The 16,514-nt window shown below is 35.2% G+C and overlaps 1 protein-coding gene across 1 annotated transcript in view; it reads left to right on the forward strand.

Annotated features, from left to right (window-relative positions):
- LOC129262263 (structural maintenance of chromosomes protein 5-like) overlaps positions 1-15,704 on the forward strand; it is a 31,111-nt gene extending 15,407 nt beyond the window's left edge. Inside the window, exons 14-22 of the mRNA XM_064100046.1 lie at positions 1,773-1,942; positions 3,114-3,237; positions 4,399-4,521; positions 7,239-7,355; positions 8,288-8,437; positions 9,181-9,351; positions 10,669-10,848; positions 11,441-11,536; positions 12,364-15,704. Of these exons, the coding sequence (XP_063956116.1) occupies positions 1,773-1,942; positions 3,114-3,237; positions 4,399-4,521; positions 7,239-7,355; positions 8,288-8,437; positions 9,181-9,351; positions 10,669-10,848; positions 11,441-11,536; positions 12,364-12,498 (1,266 nt within the window). The 3' untranslated portion in view covers positions 12,499-15,704. The remainder of the gene's footprint in view (positions 1-1,772; positions 1,943-3,113; positions 3,238-4,398; positions 4,522-7,238; positions 7,356-8,287; positions 8,438-9,180; positions 9,352-10,668; positions 10,849-11,440; positions 11,537-12,363) is intronic.
- Positions 15,705-16,514: the final 810 nt, after the last annotated feature.

The raw sequence follows: 16,514 nt of genomic DNA on the forward strand, positions 1-16,514 counted from the left end.
CCATGTTGGGGTTAATTATTAGATTGCTGTCATAACTTTCAAAGTTTATACATGTAGTTTATAAAATGTGGATATAGAGGTTATCAAGTATCACTGACAAGTCTTAGGTCGCATGATCAAGGTCAAATGTCATTTATTGTCAATGAACGTAGTATTTTATCATTATATGAATGGTGTTTTTTGTGAAAAATTATTTTATAGTAGTTTTCAAAGTTAGCACTGCTGCTATATTGAATCGCGTGATGCAGTTTAGACAGAGGCACTCCACTTGTTTCTTGTTGTTGCACGATCGATCTCTTGGTGTCTTGCGAGCACTAGCAGTCGTTGTAGACGATCGCACGAACTTGAGGTGGTCGTGACTCGTGACTGGTCGCATCTGAACTTTGAACATGTTCAAAATCCAAACGCAATCAAATACGATCGATTCACTCCATCAGATCGTACCATCGGTCAGGCGATCATCGTGTGAGTGTTGTTCAACGTTGTATGACTTGGTGCGAGATCTGGCACAACTAAGTAGTCGCATTTAGTCGAATGGAGTTCGTACAACCCTTGCACATGTTCTAGCGACTTTTTGAGACCAGTCTTGCGATATGGGTGCGATAATATAAACTGTTTTTCAAGACCGTTCCTCAGTGTTACAAAATAGGAATTAAGAATAAATAAAAGAGAGGGCAGAAAAGATAAGAAAAAATATTAATATAAACTACAAATTAAAAGGGCAAGATAAGTTTATATTTTTGTCTTTTAAAACACAAATCAAACTTTCCCGAAATAAAACCTACAGAAAATAGGGTAAAGGGCTTTCCTCCCTCAACAAATAGGCTTGTATACTGAATTTGGGTTTAAATTAATCTCTTCTTAGGTTGTGGTATAATTATGAATAGCTCATTGTTACATAAATCTGTAATGGTGCAGATTTAATTTATTAGCTCATTCAAACAAAAGGATATGTACATACACGCACCTAGCTCATTGCAGATTGGCTGACAGCCCATTGGAAGCCTGAAGCTATGGCTGCTAAATTACATTGCTCTGAGTTCGAATTGGTCTATACCTCACATCAATCACACGAACTTTCGCACTGGTTTCATTCAAACGTATGAGCAATGGCATTGTCTCACGTCGACTCTCAAGACTATACAATCAGTCGTGCAACTATTGAGACTGATATGAAACCACTCATAATCCCTCGTGCAACACTCACATTTGATTGCACGAGCACAATACGAGCATATGCGACTTACTTGTGCATGGGGTTTACTGGTTGTTTTTGTTGTACGACAGCTGTTGCATTTGTGAAAGCCTCTGTGTGATCTTATGAGATGAATAGCGATTGATGCCTGTTGCAGCCTGTCGCGCGACCAAAAGGTCACAAATGGTCGTACGTCAATTGTGAAAGGGGCTTTATAAAGGAATGTCATTGTTTTTATCGTTTTTTTTTTCACCAATTAAAAGAATTCATATGCTGCATAACAAGTATACATGTATTTTACCCATTGTATGTTGAATTCTATTAATCCCATTATAATTTTCCAGGGACCACCTGATTCTAAAGCGAACAAGTCAACTATTTCATCACCAGCTTATTTTTAACTTTACTTCATTTGGTTGGCACCTATCAGGTCTTGTTCTGTCCGAGTATTTCAAAAGTCTAAACCAAACGTCTGATTGCATCAAATATTGCAAGTTACTTGCTAGAACGATCACTCCTGCACTAGTCACAACTTAATACAGCTTTCAACTTGGCTTGATACTTCTACTTGATACAGGAAAAGGAAAAACTTGTCCAGGAAGTCGAGCGGAGGTTCGCTGACCTTGAGAACAGACACAAGAGCTTGGACGCCGAGCTTGAGGAGATCAAAGAGGCCAGAAAGCAACTCAAGAAGAGACAGAATCAAAGAAGAACCATCACTCAGAACATCAAAGCAGTGATTGACAAGTAAGTCTTTCTTTGCATCAGGGGGTGTTTTGCAAAGTTTGAAAGCTATTACCTGTTGCAGCAAACAACTTTCATAAGAAAGTTACGATCAAGGTTTATCGTCACAACAATTATCTAGATCTTGTTTATTTTACATGTACATGGTAGATCTGTATTAGGTAAATGTAATTCCATTAAGTCTATGCTAACAGATCACCTCACTGAAGATCATCAACACAGGTAAGCACATGTGGAATAGTGTATTATTATTGTTTGGACAAAGACCCAACCTCTGGCTGGAATGCTATGCTTATTTTGTCAATTTCTCAGCAATGACACTTTTTCTTCCAAACCTCTTGGCACATATTTTTCTTGCATACATGTGAGCACTTTGGTTGCTACTTTATTCGATTCTGTTTGAACTCATTTTTAGGTCATTACCAAAAACTGGCATTTTATGTGTAAGTGAGACTAAAATATCAGTTTTGCATGGTGTATAACACATCACTGCATTAGTGAGATCATGGAATTGGGATGCGCATAACATGTGTCAATCCATCAGTACATTGCATCTTTATATCAGGGAAGATGGTTTTGGATTATGCTTGTCCTCCTTATAATATTAACACTGCCTGGAAATAATTGTAAGTAGGAAATAGGCATTTTGTTTGATAATTATGATAACAACATAGGTTGTTTATATTTTGTGTTTTGTATGGTGCCCAAGGTGCTCTATTGACATGTGTAGAAATCACTGTTAAGTTAGATGAAGTCTCAGAAGTCACAGTGAACATGGAATGAAGCAAAATGACCCAGAATTTATGTAACAACCAATTTCACTCCGAAATCTAGCCCCCCTCCCCGTGCTTCCCTTTATTGTTGTCAATCCCTCTATCATGGTTATCTCTGTTGATCACTCTATCAAGGTTGTTTCTCTAGCAGAGAGATTGCACTGCCTCATGCGTTTGTTTTTCTAGCCTGACCTATTCCTCAGTTGTCGAAAAGTTGTGTAAGCGAAATCCGTGCTTTAGTTGTAAATGAGAGGTTTTTGTCAAGTCAATTCTCAGTGGTAGTTAGACCAAATGGTTTTTTAAATAAATGAGGATTATACCATGGGGGATGAGACCAAACAAAATTAGACGAAGCGGGTGAGGACCAAGAGGCAATTTACCAAATCTTCATACAATGACAGGATCAAGAGGAAAGAGAGTATGGCCATTGACCTTGAAGCGGAGAAGAGAAAAGTAGAACAAAAGATACAAGAAGTCAACAGGGAGAAGCTCACCATACTGTCAAAGATTCATGGCTACAACAAGGTACGTATCATTACTGCATTCATTTTGAAGATATAATTAAGAAGACTAGTAAGGGGATCACTCCCATTGCTCTCTCGTTATTTACGTGTTTTGTTTTCATTTGATATTTGTACTTATTACTTTACTTTAGTTCCATTCACTGGTAATTTATGACAAAGGAAAGCCTCAGGTATGAGGCTAGAAAGCTCAGCAAGTTTTTTCATAATGTTTTTTTTTCTTTCTTTCGTTTTTATTCCAGAAAATAAAAAAGAACTTTTATTTCATAATATGAACAAAAACAATGAATCAAATTATTTTATATAACTCTTTTACATACATTCTTTTATATACATTATTTTTACATGTTTTCCACATACAGTATTATACATAAAAATATGTAATAAATGAATGAGTACTTGTGATCCCTACTTCATAAAACAATTTGAAAACACCCATTTCTGATGGAATTTCTCGCATTTATTATTTTTTATAAAAATGTACTTTTCAAAAACAAAAATTCTTTGAATTTTACTTTTAAGGAGGTAAAAATTTGGCAATTAATCATTAATTTTCATTTTATATATATACATGAAAGTGAGAAATTAATAGAATGGTATTTAGAGTACAAAAATTAAATGATCTAATTCCAAATAAACACAATTCCCGATCAAACTGTAAATTTGTATTTGAAAGTTGTTTTAACCTTTGTATAATTTTTTTTCCAAACTAATATACTTCAGAGAACAAATGAATTAATGTTTCTTCTTCACTTTTACAAAAAGAACATAATCCTGAATCAATTTTATTTATTTTTATAAGAAATGAATTAACTCCCAAAATTCTGTGAATGAGCCAAAAGTGAAACCGTCTTAATTTAGTGTATGTTGTACATTTCTGTGGAATGTTGTAAACTACAGACCAGACATCTTGACTGTAATGAACATTTAGTTTTGTGGTTCATTTATCTACAAACTTCGTTGTTACCTTTTTCATAATGTTTAGACACGGCAAGACATATTTCCTTGCGTATGCTATAGGCCCAGTTACATTTTAGCGATGCGCCACCCACGCGATGAAAATCAATGGAAACATGACAGTGCGTTGTTCTGCACTCGACTTTTCTCAGGATTCAGGAGATGCTGTCTCTCATTCTCTGTTTGTCTCTCTTTCTCTCCTCATCAGGTCTGTCTTGATAAGTCAATGCAGAGGGTTTCATTGAGTTTCCAGCAGGTAGCTGCTGAGAAGTTCAGAAAGCAGTGTGAGGATAACATCAGTGACACCAAGAATGAGATCAACATTCTGGAGGTATGTAGTCTCTCCTTAAACTACCATCCATGGGGGGGTCCCAAAGATATATTTGTGACTTAAAAATCACCTTTTGTTGCATGTGGTATGCAAATGTAGACAGTAAATGGGGGAAGGGGTAAACAGCGAATCACTTTATCATTATTATTATTATTACTATTTTATTCGGCATTTCAAGAAAGATTAATTTACAAATCAAATGCATGAGTACGAAGAGGGAAGAAACAAGGATGTCTGCATTACAAGTCTAGGTTGCCTGGGAAAGGAAAAAGTAAAATAAATTACACTAGCCCATAGGCTTTTCTCTCCTGCCTGGACTTGTAAGGTGACATCCACAAGAATAAAAACACACACATAAACTTTATATTGAATAATGACAATTCAGCTAGAAATATTATTTTGAAATTGATATGCATGAGAACAAGCAAAATATATAAAAAACAAAATACTATATTGACTAGGTAAATATTAATTTCCACTAAAATGCATGCATTTGGAGATAATGTCTATAAAGTTTTAAGAAGGGAAACTTTCATTTCAAATGGTGTGAAATTAATGAATGTATATAGATATATCATATAAATATGTGTATACTTAAAAAAATATACTAGATTATCAGTTCAATAAATAGACATTGTTAGTATACAGCTAGTGGTTATCATTTCCATGTTTAACATAATTCAAATTGAAGTATATATATATATATATATATATTAAACCAAGTGCTTATAAGGGCACATAAGGTTTAATGAATATTTAATTTTAAAAAAGAAGATTCATTAGATCTGACAAATTAATCTGATATGCATGTGAGTGTGTACAAATGTAAAACTTCAGGCTGACAGCCATTCCATTGCTCGTCGGACCCCCCTGCCAATAATCATTCAGATACGGTTAAGATACATGTACATCTCACTCAAGTAGCTCTGTTTGTAAGCTTCGTAGCCATGGGTCCAAAGATCCACATACCAAGACTAATTCAGTTTGCAGACTTGGTGTCAGTTCCTCCCTAACCCTTGGAAAGTAGTGAATGGAGGAGCAGTGCAATCTTTGGGTCCTTGGAGTCAGGTGACTAAATAGCAGTTTCTTCCAAGACACTAACAAATCCTGCAAACATTTTGAAAAAAAGCCATACTTTCTGATCTGTTATTTTTAAGTCAGAGATGTAACCACCTTGCTTGCAGTCAGAATGTGATATTTTCAGGTTCCTTATTGGTACATGTATAATTTATTTATTTCAAAATATTTATTCAGGATCAAAACATGTATCAGCACAATGGCTGTTTTACATCATGGTCGTGAAGAACAAAATATAATTTAAAAAATATGTTCAATATTCATGAAGATTAATATAGTAGTAACAAAGCGAATATAAGATACAAACAAACAATGTAGCAAAATTTAAGAGTGCGACAAAAATGTTTAAGTCAAGATAAATGTGACAAGTAGAGTTAATTATTCCACTACACTTTGACAGGCGTGAATTCCTGCATTGTCTCTGCCTCCATTGGCCTCAACAATTACCTTGGTGTTACCAACATGTTCTCATCAACAAAGTTGTCATTGTCAGTTGGAAGTTCCATGTTATGATCCTAAGTAAAGTTGTGTACGGCTACGCATGCTGCGTTTATTCTAGACGCTCAGGGAAGTTGGAACATAATTGCCTTTAGTGAGACACCTCCATCGCATTTTCTGCACTTGCATCTTTCTACAGTCGAACTGACCTGCTCATGTCTTGTGTTGAATCGTTCTTGGGCTTGGTTGGCAGGGCAGAGAAATGGTAAAGGAAACCACTGTTTGAGTGGATAACCTGGATTCCCAAGCATCAAGCTATTGAGCATATTGTTCTCCTCATCAAAGTGTTCCCATATGTGTGAATCCCGTAAAATATGGACTTTGGAAACCTTGTATTTAGACAAAAAATCTCCTGTTGCATACTGTATGTGCATTCATTGAGTGAAACCCCTTTCTTTTCTCAAATGCCGCTTCATGTGCCAGACGAAATTGTGTATGAAGTGGAACGTGGGTCCCGCCAGCAAGACTAATAATAGATGGCCGTCTTTCGTCTTGATAGAAGTCTAACTTTTAATCTCCTCAACTCTTCCTCGTGTGTACACTGTATGAAGTGGTGCATGTTATCGCAAATGGCATTGGCCAGTGTGTATGCAACTGCTTATAGCGTGGGATGATATGTCGTGCGCATCTCCTACTATGGGCAAATATTCTCCTTGTGCAAACTAGCAGAGTGCAGTGCAAAGATGAAGGATTTGTATGATGGCATCATGCCTGTGAAAGAAGAGAATATATTTGTATAAAATGCATACAAGCTTTTTCAATACTGGTTTGAAATGTAATGTTTTGGTCATTTTTTATGAATTAAGACATTTTAAAAATCTAAATCAGTTTAGATTTTAATTTTCCTTGGTGCAGCGGATTTGACAAAATCAAACTTGGTCCCAATGCAAATGGTGAAGAAGCAGTGTGTTCGAACGTACCGACTCATTATTATATTTCATGTATACTGAAATCAAACAGTATTCAATGGATAAAGACACATCTATAATCTTTCTTTGTAGAAAATATTATTATACTTCTTTATTTCCATTAACCCTTTTCAGTGCATCTATTTACAGCACACAGATACATGCAATATATATGCTGTGGTTTATCTTCATTGTTTTCATGTAGTGTTAAATACTATTTGTTTGATTTCATAGACCCAAGTCCAGGATTTGACTGTTGAGAACGACCAAGTAAAGAGTGATGCTAAACGATTATTGAAACTTGCAAGAGAAAAAACTGGCAGTGAAAAACCTTCAGACCATCTGAAGAAAGTAAGTAAAAAAGTTGGGAAGCTTGTCTCTATACATGCTGTTTAATTTGAGCTTAATCCATATGAAATAATTGATGATTTATGAGATTTTTTATTTTGACTGCTTTAAAACCCCACATATATAAGGATTTCTTCATGGCTTTTTTGTGCAGACTTTCATCTTATGAGAAGTATAGAGTCTGCTATAAAATGACGAAATGGATAATGATAATGTGATTGATAATGCATCGCATTTGACCGGGCATTTATTTGCTCTGACACATAAATTTACAATATAGCGATAATCAGGAGTGGGCTATAAATGTGTGATTTTTTGTTTTACTGTGGCAACAGTTTTTTTGTGTGCGTTCCTTGTACCTAATCTCAACATGAAATGACAATAGTTTTTGTCTCCGGTCCGAGAAAGAGTGTGCCAGGCCAAAACTCCCCAAATCACATTTTTTGCCACAACTTCTCTATTTGGTGGTCTTTTTCTCTGGTTTTGGTGTCTATTTATATGTTTTTTTTTTTTGGGGGGGGTGGAGCAGGATCTACATCACTATCTCATAAAACATGATAAACATAATTTCATCAGGGTATTAGAATAATAACACACACTTATTCCCAATGCCCTTGATAATCGGTGATAATGTGTATTATTTGTATAGTAATGATATGCTTTATTTGTTTTATTTTATTAATTCTGTCTCGAAGCAAGGTGATAAAACAGTGAATAAGGGAAATATGTGAGTGACACAAACATCTGATCAACATAATTGAGCACCAGCCGATCCCTGAGGATCCCCTAAAATTACAAATTTGTCGAGAGACTCTCTGCATTGATTTATCCAATCATGTTTATTAACTAGCCTTCATTTGGCTCCTGTGAGACCATTTTCATGTGGTTGCATTGTCAAACCAACCATTTCAATCATTCTTTTGTGTGATGTACAGCTGTTTGAGCAGTACCCTAACGACATTGATATGGTGGATGAAATGATCTTCAGAGAGAAAGCACAAGCCGATTGCCAGTACGCTACGGATGAAGGAGTCGTCAGAGAATATGAAAGGAAAAAGAAAGAAATAAGAATCGTTGAAGCGGAGGTAAGCTGATTTCCTTTTGAAAGTGGAATGATTAGTCTAATCAGACAGCAGGTCAACATGTATTAATAGGATTTTTGTTATCCAATTTATACAAGCAGTTGCGCTTCATTTGGCCCCTCCACATGTAAAATATCTTTTAATGTAATTTTATTCTAACTGTTGAAATAAAGTTGAATTATAATTATAATTTGAACCTAATGCAACATTAATGAGAATCAGTCCTTTGAAAGTGAGCCCTTTCATAACAAAATTCTTCCGAGTAATCTGATAATTGTTTTGATCTTTCCCTCAACTGGGGATTTTTTTTTAAAAGTCTCTTGAATGATCATGTGGGCAATCATACAGACAATTGTTTTGGGGGGCTAATGCCTGAAATTATCCCCCCCCCTTTGCTCATTTCATTTTAAATTTATATCATATTCAAGTTATAAATTATCCCCCCCCCCAATAAAAAAATTACAATAATAATGATAATAAAGACATCAATTGATGAATAAATAAGTACTAATAGTAGTGATAAGACAAAAGTAAACAAACATATCATGCAACTCTTTGTGTTCTCTTGAATCTTGCTATTTGTAATTTGTAAGAAGTAAAGTTTTCAAAGATTATTTTGGGGCCTACAAACACTGGAACCAACATACCCCTTATTTCTCAATATCTAATATACATGTACTCTGCTCTTTTATAGAAAAAAAACCCATCACATATGTCTGATGCCTTTATTTCAAATTCATTTCCAGGTTGTTAAGAAGAAAGAGGAGGTTGACCGTCATAAGGACAGGATAGATGACCTGAAGGAATCCTGGTTACATGAGCTCCGGGACCTGGTTCACGATATCAACGCCAAGTTCTCAGACTTCTTTAAAACCATGGGATGTGCCGGTGAAGTCAGCCTCTTCTGCCCGACTGAGGTAATATCAGGATGTGTGTAGATAAGTCAGTATCATTGGGTTGCATTCAGACTTGTTAGCCCTAGGCCCCATTTTACAAAGAGTTGCGATTGATCTGATCACTTTTAATTATGGATGTCCATCACATTTCTTCATATGAGAAAAGTAAACAATGCTCCTTTGACAATGAGGAGGCACAGACTGATTTGTCTAGATACTGATGTTTGCAAAAAGTATACATCATATTTAGAAAACTCTTTGAATGGAGCTACATGTGTGCATTTTAGATGTAAGGAATGCTGGTTTTCCATATTGGTGACATGTTGAATCAATTGCAAGTCTTTTTAAGACGGCACTTGTGTAAGTCCAGGGAAAAGAAGACACCTACATGTAGCCCACACTCTATGCTAAGATTCCAAGAACTTATATTGAATGTTACCAGAAATTATAATGTACTGTACCAAAGTTCTTTCATTGAATTTTTTTTTCTTACTCCTTGTTATTGTATTTCATTTCAAAATTATTTGTTAATCACTTTTCAATGTCGATCCAAAAATTAGCCTTTACTTTGTGAATGAGTCAGCACCAGATTCTCCATAATCACTACTTGACAATTTGAGTATGTACGTCTGACCCCCTATTTCTCTGACTTTCCTGAAATGTTTTTTTTTTACATCATATGCAAAGTTGTTACCCCCGCAGATTACGATGGCTATAGCAGTCCATGATGTAGAGTAAGAATGGAGAATGATGGGTAATTGACATATAAAAAAGTCAATTATATATAGGCCTAGGGTTAAGTTGATTAATGATTGGTATGTATACCATTTGAGTTTCTGGGGCTGTTTCATAAAGCTGTTCATAAGCTAAGAATGACTGGTGATCCTTTCTTACGCGCTAAACCATCGCCAATTAACATTTTGGTATATACCATTTACCACAAGAAATGATCACCAGTCATTCTTAAAGTCGCTTTTAATTTACGAACAGCTTTATGAAACACTCACTAGTCTTATACTAGTGCTTTAATGTTACAGAATAATATTGTTCTTATTGACAGTTTAAGCTTATATATATATATATATATAATAATATAGGTATATATATTTACCCAGGGAAGCCGCTTTCTGAAAACTGTTCTCCCAGCGGGCCCTGCAATTATTATTAAAGCTTGAGTTTGAAAAGCTGATCATTTGAACATCTATTTAGTTGTGTATCAAATTTATTCTAAAAAAACAAGATAACAGGAATAAATGCAAATTATATTTCTTATTTCAAACAATGCTGCTGAAATTATCTGATAATTTACCCTTTTTTCATCAATTTTTGTTATTTTAGGAGGATTATGATAAATATGAGATAAGGATCAAAGTGAAGTTCCGTCGCAATGAGCAACTCCAGCTTTTGACCTCGACCTACCAGAGTGGTGGGGAGCGCAGTGTAGCTACTGTCCTCTATCTGATGGCCTTACAAGATCTCAACAAGTGCCCCTTTAGGGTAGTGGATGAGATTAATCAGGCAAGTTGATAAGATATGAAAGGAATTAGTTTGGGGGTGATTATTAGAACTCTCTATTGAATAATTTAACATTGTTAATATCATTTTATTGGCATTTCGTATAACCTTAAAAATTTCAAATTTCATTCTATTTCAAATTATGTGTCAGGTTGGTCAGCCATGGTATGAATGGCTGAGCAGACCTGCCAACCAGTACGTTTTAGCCGTATTTAGTACGTTTTTGCAACCAAAATACGGTAGTACCTTTTTTCTTTAAAAAATATGTTTTTTCAACGAACGCATTTCTCTAAATAATAAACATTCTGAGTCTATATAGAGCTTACTACATCTGTTCGATGTCTCAAAGCACTTTACAGATTAAATTGTTTGATAAAATTTGGTGAAAATAATTGTGTTTGATGCTGAATATTAAGCGTCTGATAAACTCAGCAAACTATTCGAGTACAGTATTGTAAAATTTTAAGTGTGATCCTCTGAAATTGCTTGGCATTTTATTCTGATACGTTGAATTACCCAAGCGTTAGTAGGGCATGAATATACCAAAAGTTGATTGGCTGACGAAATGTAATTGTGGATTTGTTTTACATCACAGGGTATGGATCCAAACAATGAGAGGAAGGTGTTTGAGTTTGTGGTTGAGACAGCATGCAGAGAGAATACATCTCAGTACTTCCTCATCACACCAAAAGTAAGTTATAAATGGTCCATTCAATTCCTTGCCAACCTCTTTTCTATATCTTCCATTTCTACAGCCCGTTCTCTTTATATTTCCTGCGCGTTTGTTCCGTTTCAAACACACATATCTCCTCTACCTCTTTTTTCCATCCTTGCTCTTACCTCCTTCCTCGACTTCTCTTCAATTTCCATGTCAGTTTTTTATCATCACATTCAGCACAATTTATGTGCTCTACTTTGTAAATCGATTTTGCTGGTGATATCATGTTGTAAGATATATTTCTTTTCCATTACTCTCATTACTAGTGTAAGTTATTATTTTGAGATATATTTGAAAATTTAATTTGTTTTATACATTGCTTGTTCTTGTTGAGTATCAAAATGAATTTCCACTGGACAAGGTAAAGTATTATTTTGCACCCTCCTTTTGCTACTACTCTTCTTTCCACCCAATTTTCTCTGTTTTCAGTTCTTTATTTTTCTCTTTTCCACTATTTTTTCCCCTTTTATCTTCTTTATCTACCCTCATTTTCACTTCCCCCTTCCCCTCTTCCTTTTCTTATCTACAAAAAAAATTCTTAATGTACACTTCTTGTCACTTGTTTGATGAACCTTTCATGGAGTATGAGAATGACTAACATGGGTTGTGAGAACTTTGCACAACACTGCATGAGAATTGTTTTGGAAATTCATTTGGAGAAAAAAAAGTTAACAGAATTTTGGGGCTTTGGTGAATGTTGGAATTATGCAGTCACATCTCAAGCAAAACTCGCAGAAATAGTAATGCAATCACACTTTATTTTCATTTCTTTTCTTCCCTTTTTCCCAATTGTTGTTTAGCTGCTACCAGACCTGAAGTATGGACCCAGAATGAAAGTTCTCTGTGTGTATAACTCCCACTGGATGCTGTCTCACGAGAAATGGAGCATTCCAAAGTTCATCCAGCGAAAGAAGAGACTGAACAAGGAGAACTAATCCTGATCCTGAGCAATGGCTCCTTGTTGAAAGTTCCTTCTTCATATGAACTCATAATGTTTGAAAGCCTGGGGCCTGTTTCATAGAGACCTTATGAGTATTGTAACTTGACCATCATGGTAACTGTCATGGTACCAGAGCTCAGGAGCCAATCCTAATCAAGATTTCCATGGTAGTTACCATAATGTATAATTGTATGTCTCTATGAAACAGGGCCTTAGTCCAGTGTTTGGAGCAACTACGAAGAAAAATTAAGAAATAGTAATTTTGGTGCTGCTTCTGCTGCTAACAACTGTTTTTTTTTTTTCAGGCCCAACTGAAATCCAGAAATAACTCTAAGGAACCACTCGTTTCAAATATTAGATCTAATTATGATCAACTACCAAGAAACAAATTTCAACAAACTTGTCAGCAAGAATGACATTTTGAAGGCTTTTTGTCTCATGAAAAATAAACATCACACACCCATTTAAAGCTTCCAAAGTGTCTATCGCAAACAAGTGTTATGTTTTGATAGATATGGATAATAAACAAGAGAGGATAAGTCCTGATGAAGTTCACCAATATCACAATGTGTTTATATGGTTGAGTTCAAAATGAGGAGAATCGGAAAAGAAGTATAAGCTCTCAACCTAATAAATCATCTTATCTGTCCATTTAATATGTGAAATGAGACAGAGTAGCAAAAAGCTACGATAGCTTACAAAGGTTAATTACCTTAATAGTGCTTGATTGACTGCTTATTAGGTCTTAAACTAGGATAATTGCAATCCTAGTTTTAACTCAATGTGAACCATTTCATAGCAGCTGATTACCTTAAAAGAAAGATATTGTGCCTTTTTTTTAAATTGGACTTGTGTCTTGTCTTCCTTGTGCAGACAAATTATGCTGACATGCTCTGTGTTGTGCGAGGAAATAATTGATCTGAAATTCATTTCCAAAAACTCTTTCTCTTACATTTCATCTTCATATCTCTTCCTGTGTTATAATATTTTTCCTAGTTTTCCTTTTTTATCCTTCTGCTTCCACCTCCCCCTTTCCATCTTTCTTTATTACTTCACCCCCCCCCCCAATATTCCTCCCCATTGATTTCTTAATTTCTCCCTTGTTTTCTTTCTCACACAACTCTCTTTTCCACTCTTTCATCTCTTCCTTCATTAAGCCTCCAAATCTTTCCAATTGGTCTGTATCCTGTACTGTCCCCCCCCCCCTTATTCATCTCCCATCATTGCTATCCACATTTTCCCCTTTATGCCTTTTCTTTCAGTTTCCAACTTTTATTTTCTATAAACTCCAGGGAGGTGCTACTAGGGGGCGCCCCTTCCTTCATGTGATTGTTAGAAGTTTTTTTAAGAAAGAAAAAGGGGGAAGTAAAGGAAGAGAAAAGAAATAAAAGTATATACAAAAAAAATAGGTACAACTCTTAGAAAAATATACATGTAGGTCTAATTTTATAATACCCCCTTCTGAAGTGAACTTTCAGCAGTCTTCCCCTCTTCAAAGTACCCTGACATCTCTTAATTTATACCCCTATCGTATCTTCCTTCCCTTCATCTATTTCATATGTTATCTTCCATTCCCCGTGTTGTCCCCGTTTGTCCTCATTCTTTGCCCCTAATGTTCCTTTCCCCTTTTTTTCTCAATGTTAATATACGTATTGATGTTTTCAGATTTGATGTTTTCAGATATAACCCATGAGTTTTAAATGATAGTATGATAAGAGCAATCTTACAAAGATTTATTTGGTCTCATATAAATGTATAACAAGCTGGACATGGCTCCAACCAGACTGACCACACTTGGTATCAAAAGACAAAATGACCAAAAATAAACAATTTAAAGAAATTTTTAAAGAAAAGAAGATAAATGTTATTTAAAAAACAACATCAGTTCGGTGGATTCAAATTACGAGTTGAGAGCAAAATTGCCACATTATCTCTATGCATTTGAAGTTAAACATCGAAGGGGGGGGGGGGGTCCTTGTCCTTTAGCCCAGAGAACGTGTCCCAAAATGGGAGGGATTTTTTTTTATTCAATAAATTGTCTGTTTACAATGCAGACACTTCATGTAAATATGTTATGTAGAGTTAGACATAGATTTAATCAGTACAGTAGACTGCAAGTGTTGTCTACATTATATTAGTTGTCATGTTGAACATGACTATACAAGCGCTTTTTTATATACACACTAAGATATTTATTAACACTGTTCTTTGTTCCTTTTCGTTACTTTTTACAATGTTTTGTACATGTTTGTTTCTTGCCATAGAAAATATTCTCTCTCTGTCTCTTTTGCTTTTACATATGGATAAACAAACTTTTGTCTTTCTCACATTCCACATTCATTGGAAATGTAGCTTTATGTCATTACCATAAACTTACCAACACAAATCTATGAAATCTATAGAATTTTCTTCCAAGGGTCTTGATGATTGGATTTTTTATTTACCAAATGAAATTGAAGTTAATTACATTGGCCTTTCAGTGATATGCTTTATACTGAGATTTTACTTGATGATCGGTAATCAATGAACTATTACACTTCAAATCTAATCTCTTTTTATGCCTGATATGTTGGGCAATCTTTCTTTAAGATTCCATGTTATGTTGCAATAACACCAACAAAACTGACTCCACTGTCCGATGGTTAGTGATAAAAAATAGTGTTAATACAGTAGTTTTGATAGGTCAGGGCCCCGTCTTACAGAGAGTTGCGATCGATCCGATCAATCACAACTATGGACGGCCAGCAACGTCAATATCTAAAATGCAGATTTGTTCAATATAAATTCCAGATATGATGATTATTCATACATTTATCTTTCTCTTGATGATTCAGTGTGATTTTCTTTTTATTATGGTATGGATGGATATCTATACAGTTGAGATTGATTTGATCGATCATAACTCTTTGTAGGATAGGGCCCAGAAGTAAGTTTTGTTACTTTGACTGTGGCATTATAAAGGAACAAAATGAACTTGCGCATGAAGCTTTTAATGTAGCAATAAGGCCTCAATTCTCTTCCATCTTTCATGTACCCTCATAAAATGTATAAATGTTTTATGTTAACATAGAGTAGATGCATATTTAACCCTGTTTTAAGTTATGCATACACAGTACGTGTGTTTCAAGATGTATTTATGGAAAACATGTTATCACTAATGTGCTTTATGGCAATAAACTTTAAGTACTAAGAAAAAAAAATCATCTATGAATGCGTCCTTGCGGTCTTCATAAATTCATGAAAAGAAATTAGATGGCAGTATGTGCTGTATTTTTTTTCTCACTATTTTAGTGGAAATATTACCAACCCCTCCCCACACACACACAGAATTTATTTTTATAATGAGTGGGAAAAATACTAGTAAACTGGTTATTAATAATGTAAAACGATCGACAACATAATCATTATCCCGCTTTCTGTCTGATTTATTCGAAATTAATCTTGATTCACCAGAAAGCGTAGCCTACCCCCTCTACGTTATCGACGTTATTTTCATCTTTGCTCACCGTACGAAAAGAAAAAAATGTGATAGCATCACGGACGTGGGGTGGTGGGGTACGACATGCGTCTCGCCCCCTCTCACGGCTAGAGGCAGAGATGATTGCCTCTTTCAAACATAAAAATGTTTAAAGTAAATAAAGATACTACAAGCATCCCTTTTTTGGCTTTCAAAAATTTAATGTGCATATTTCCCTCATCGCACAACCAGCTTACACCATCGATCGAATTTGAGATGGGGAAACCAATAACGCCCCCATTACATGTACCCGCAATGGCCCCGCCAAGCGCAATCTTGCATCGAGTTATAGAACAGTAACATGAATACACCCTCAATTTCATTTTTACTCTTGTTCGGTGTTTGATGGCGGCTACGCCCTTTTGAAAATAAAAATCAACTTATACTGATTTACGACAACAAAACTGTCGGCAGCTTACCTGATATGTTTGATTGAATGCGCGTCCACTCATCCTTTTCAGTTTCCAATTATTTCACTGCACCTATTGAAATCC

The sequence above is a fragment of the Lytechinus pictus genome, chromosome 5 (genome assembly GCF_037042905.1).
Source record: "Lytechinus pictus isolate F3 Inbred chromosome 5, Lp3.0, whole genome shotgun sequence".
NCBI classification, from domain to species: Eukaryota; Metazoa; Echinodermata; class Echinoidea; order Temnopleuroida; family Toxopneustidae; genus Lytechinus; species Lytechinus pictus.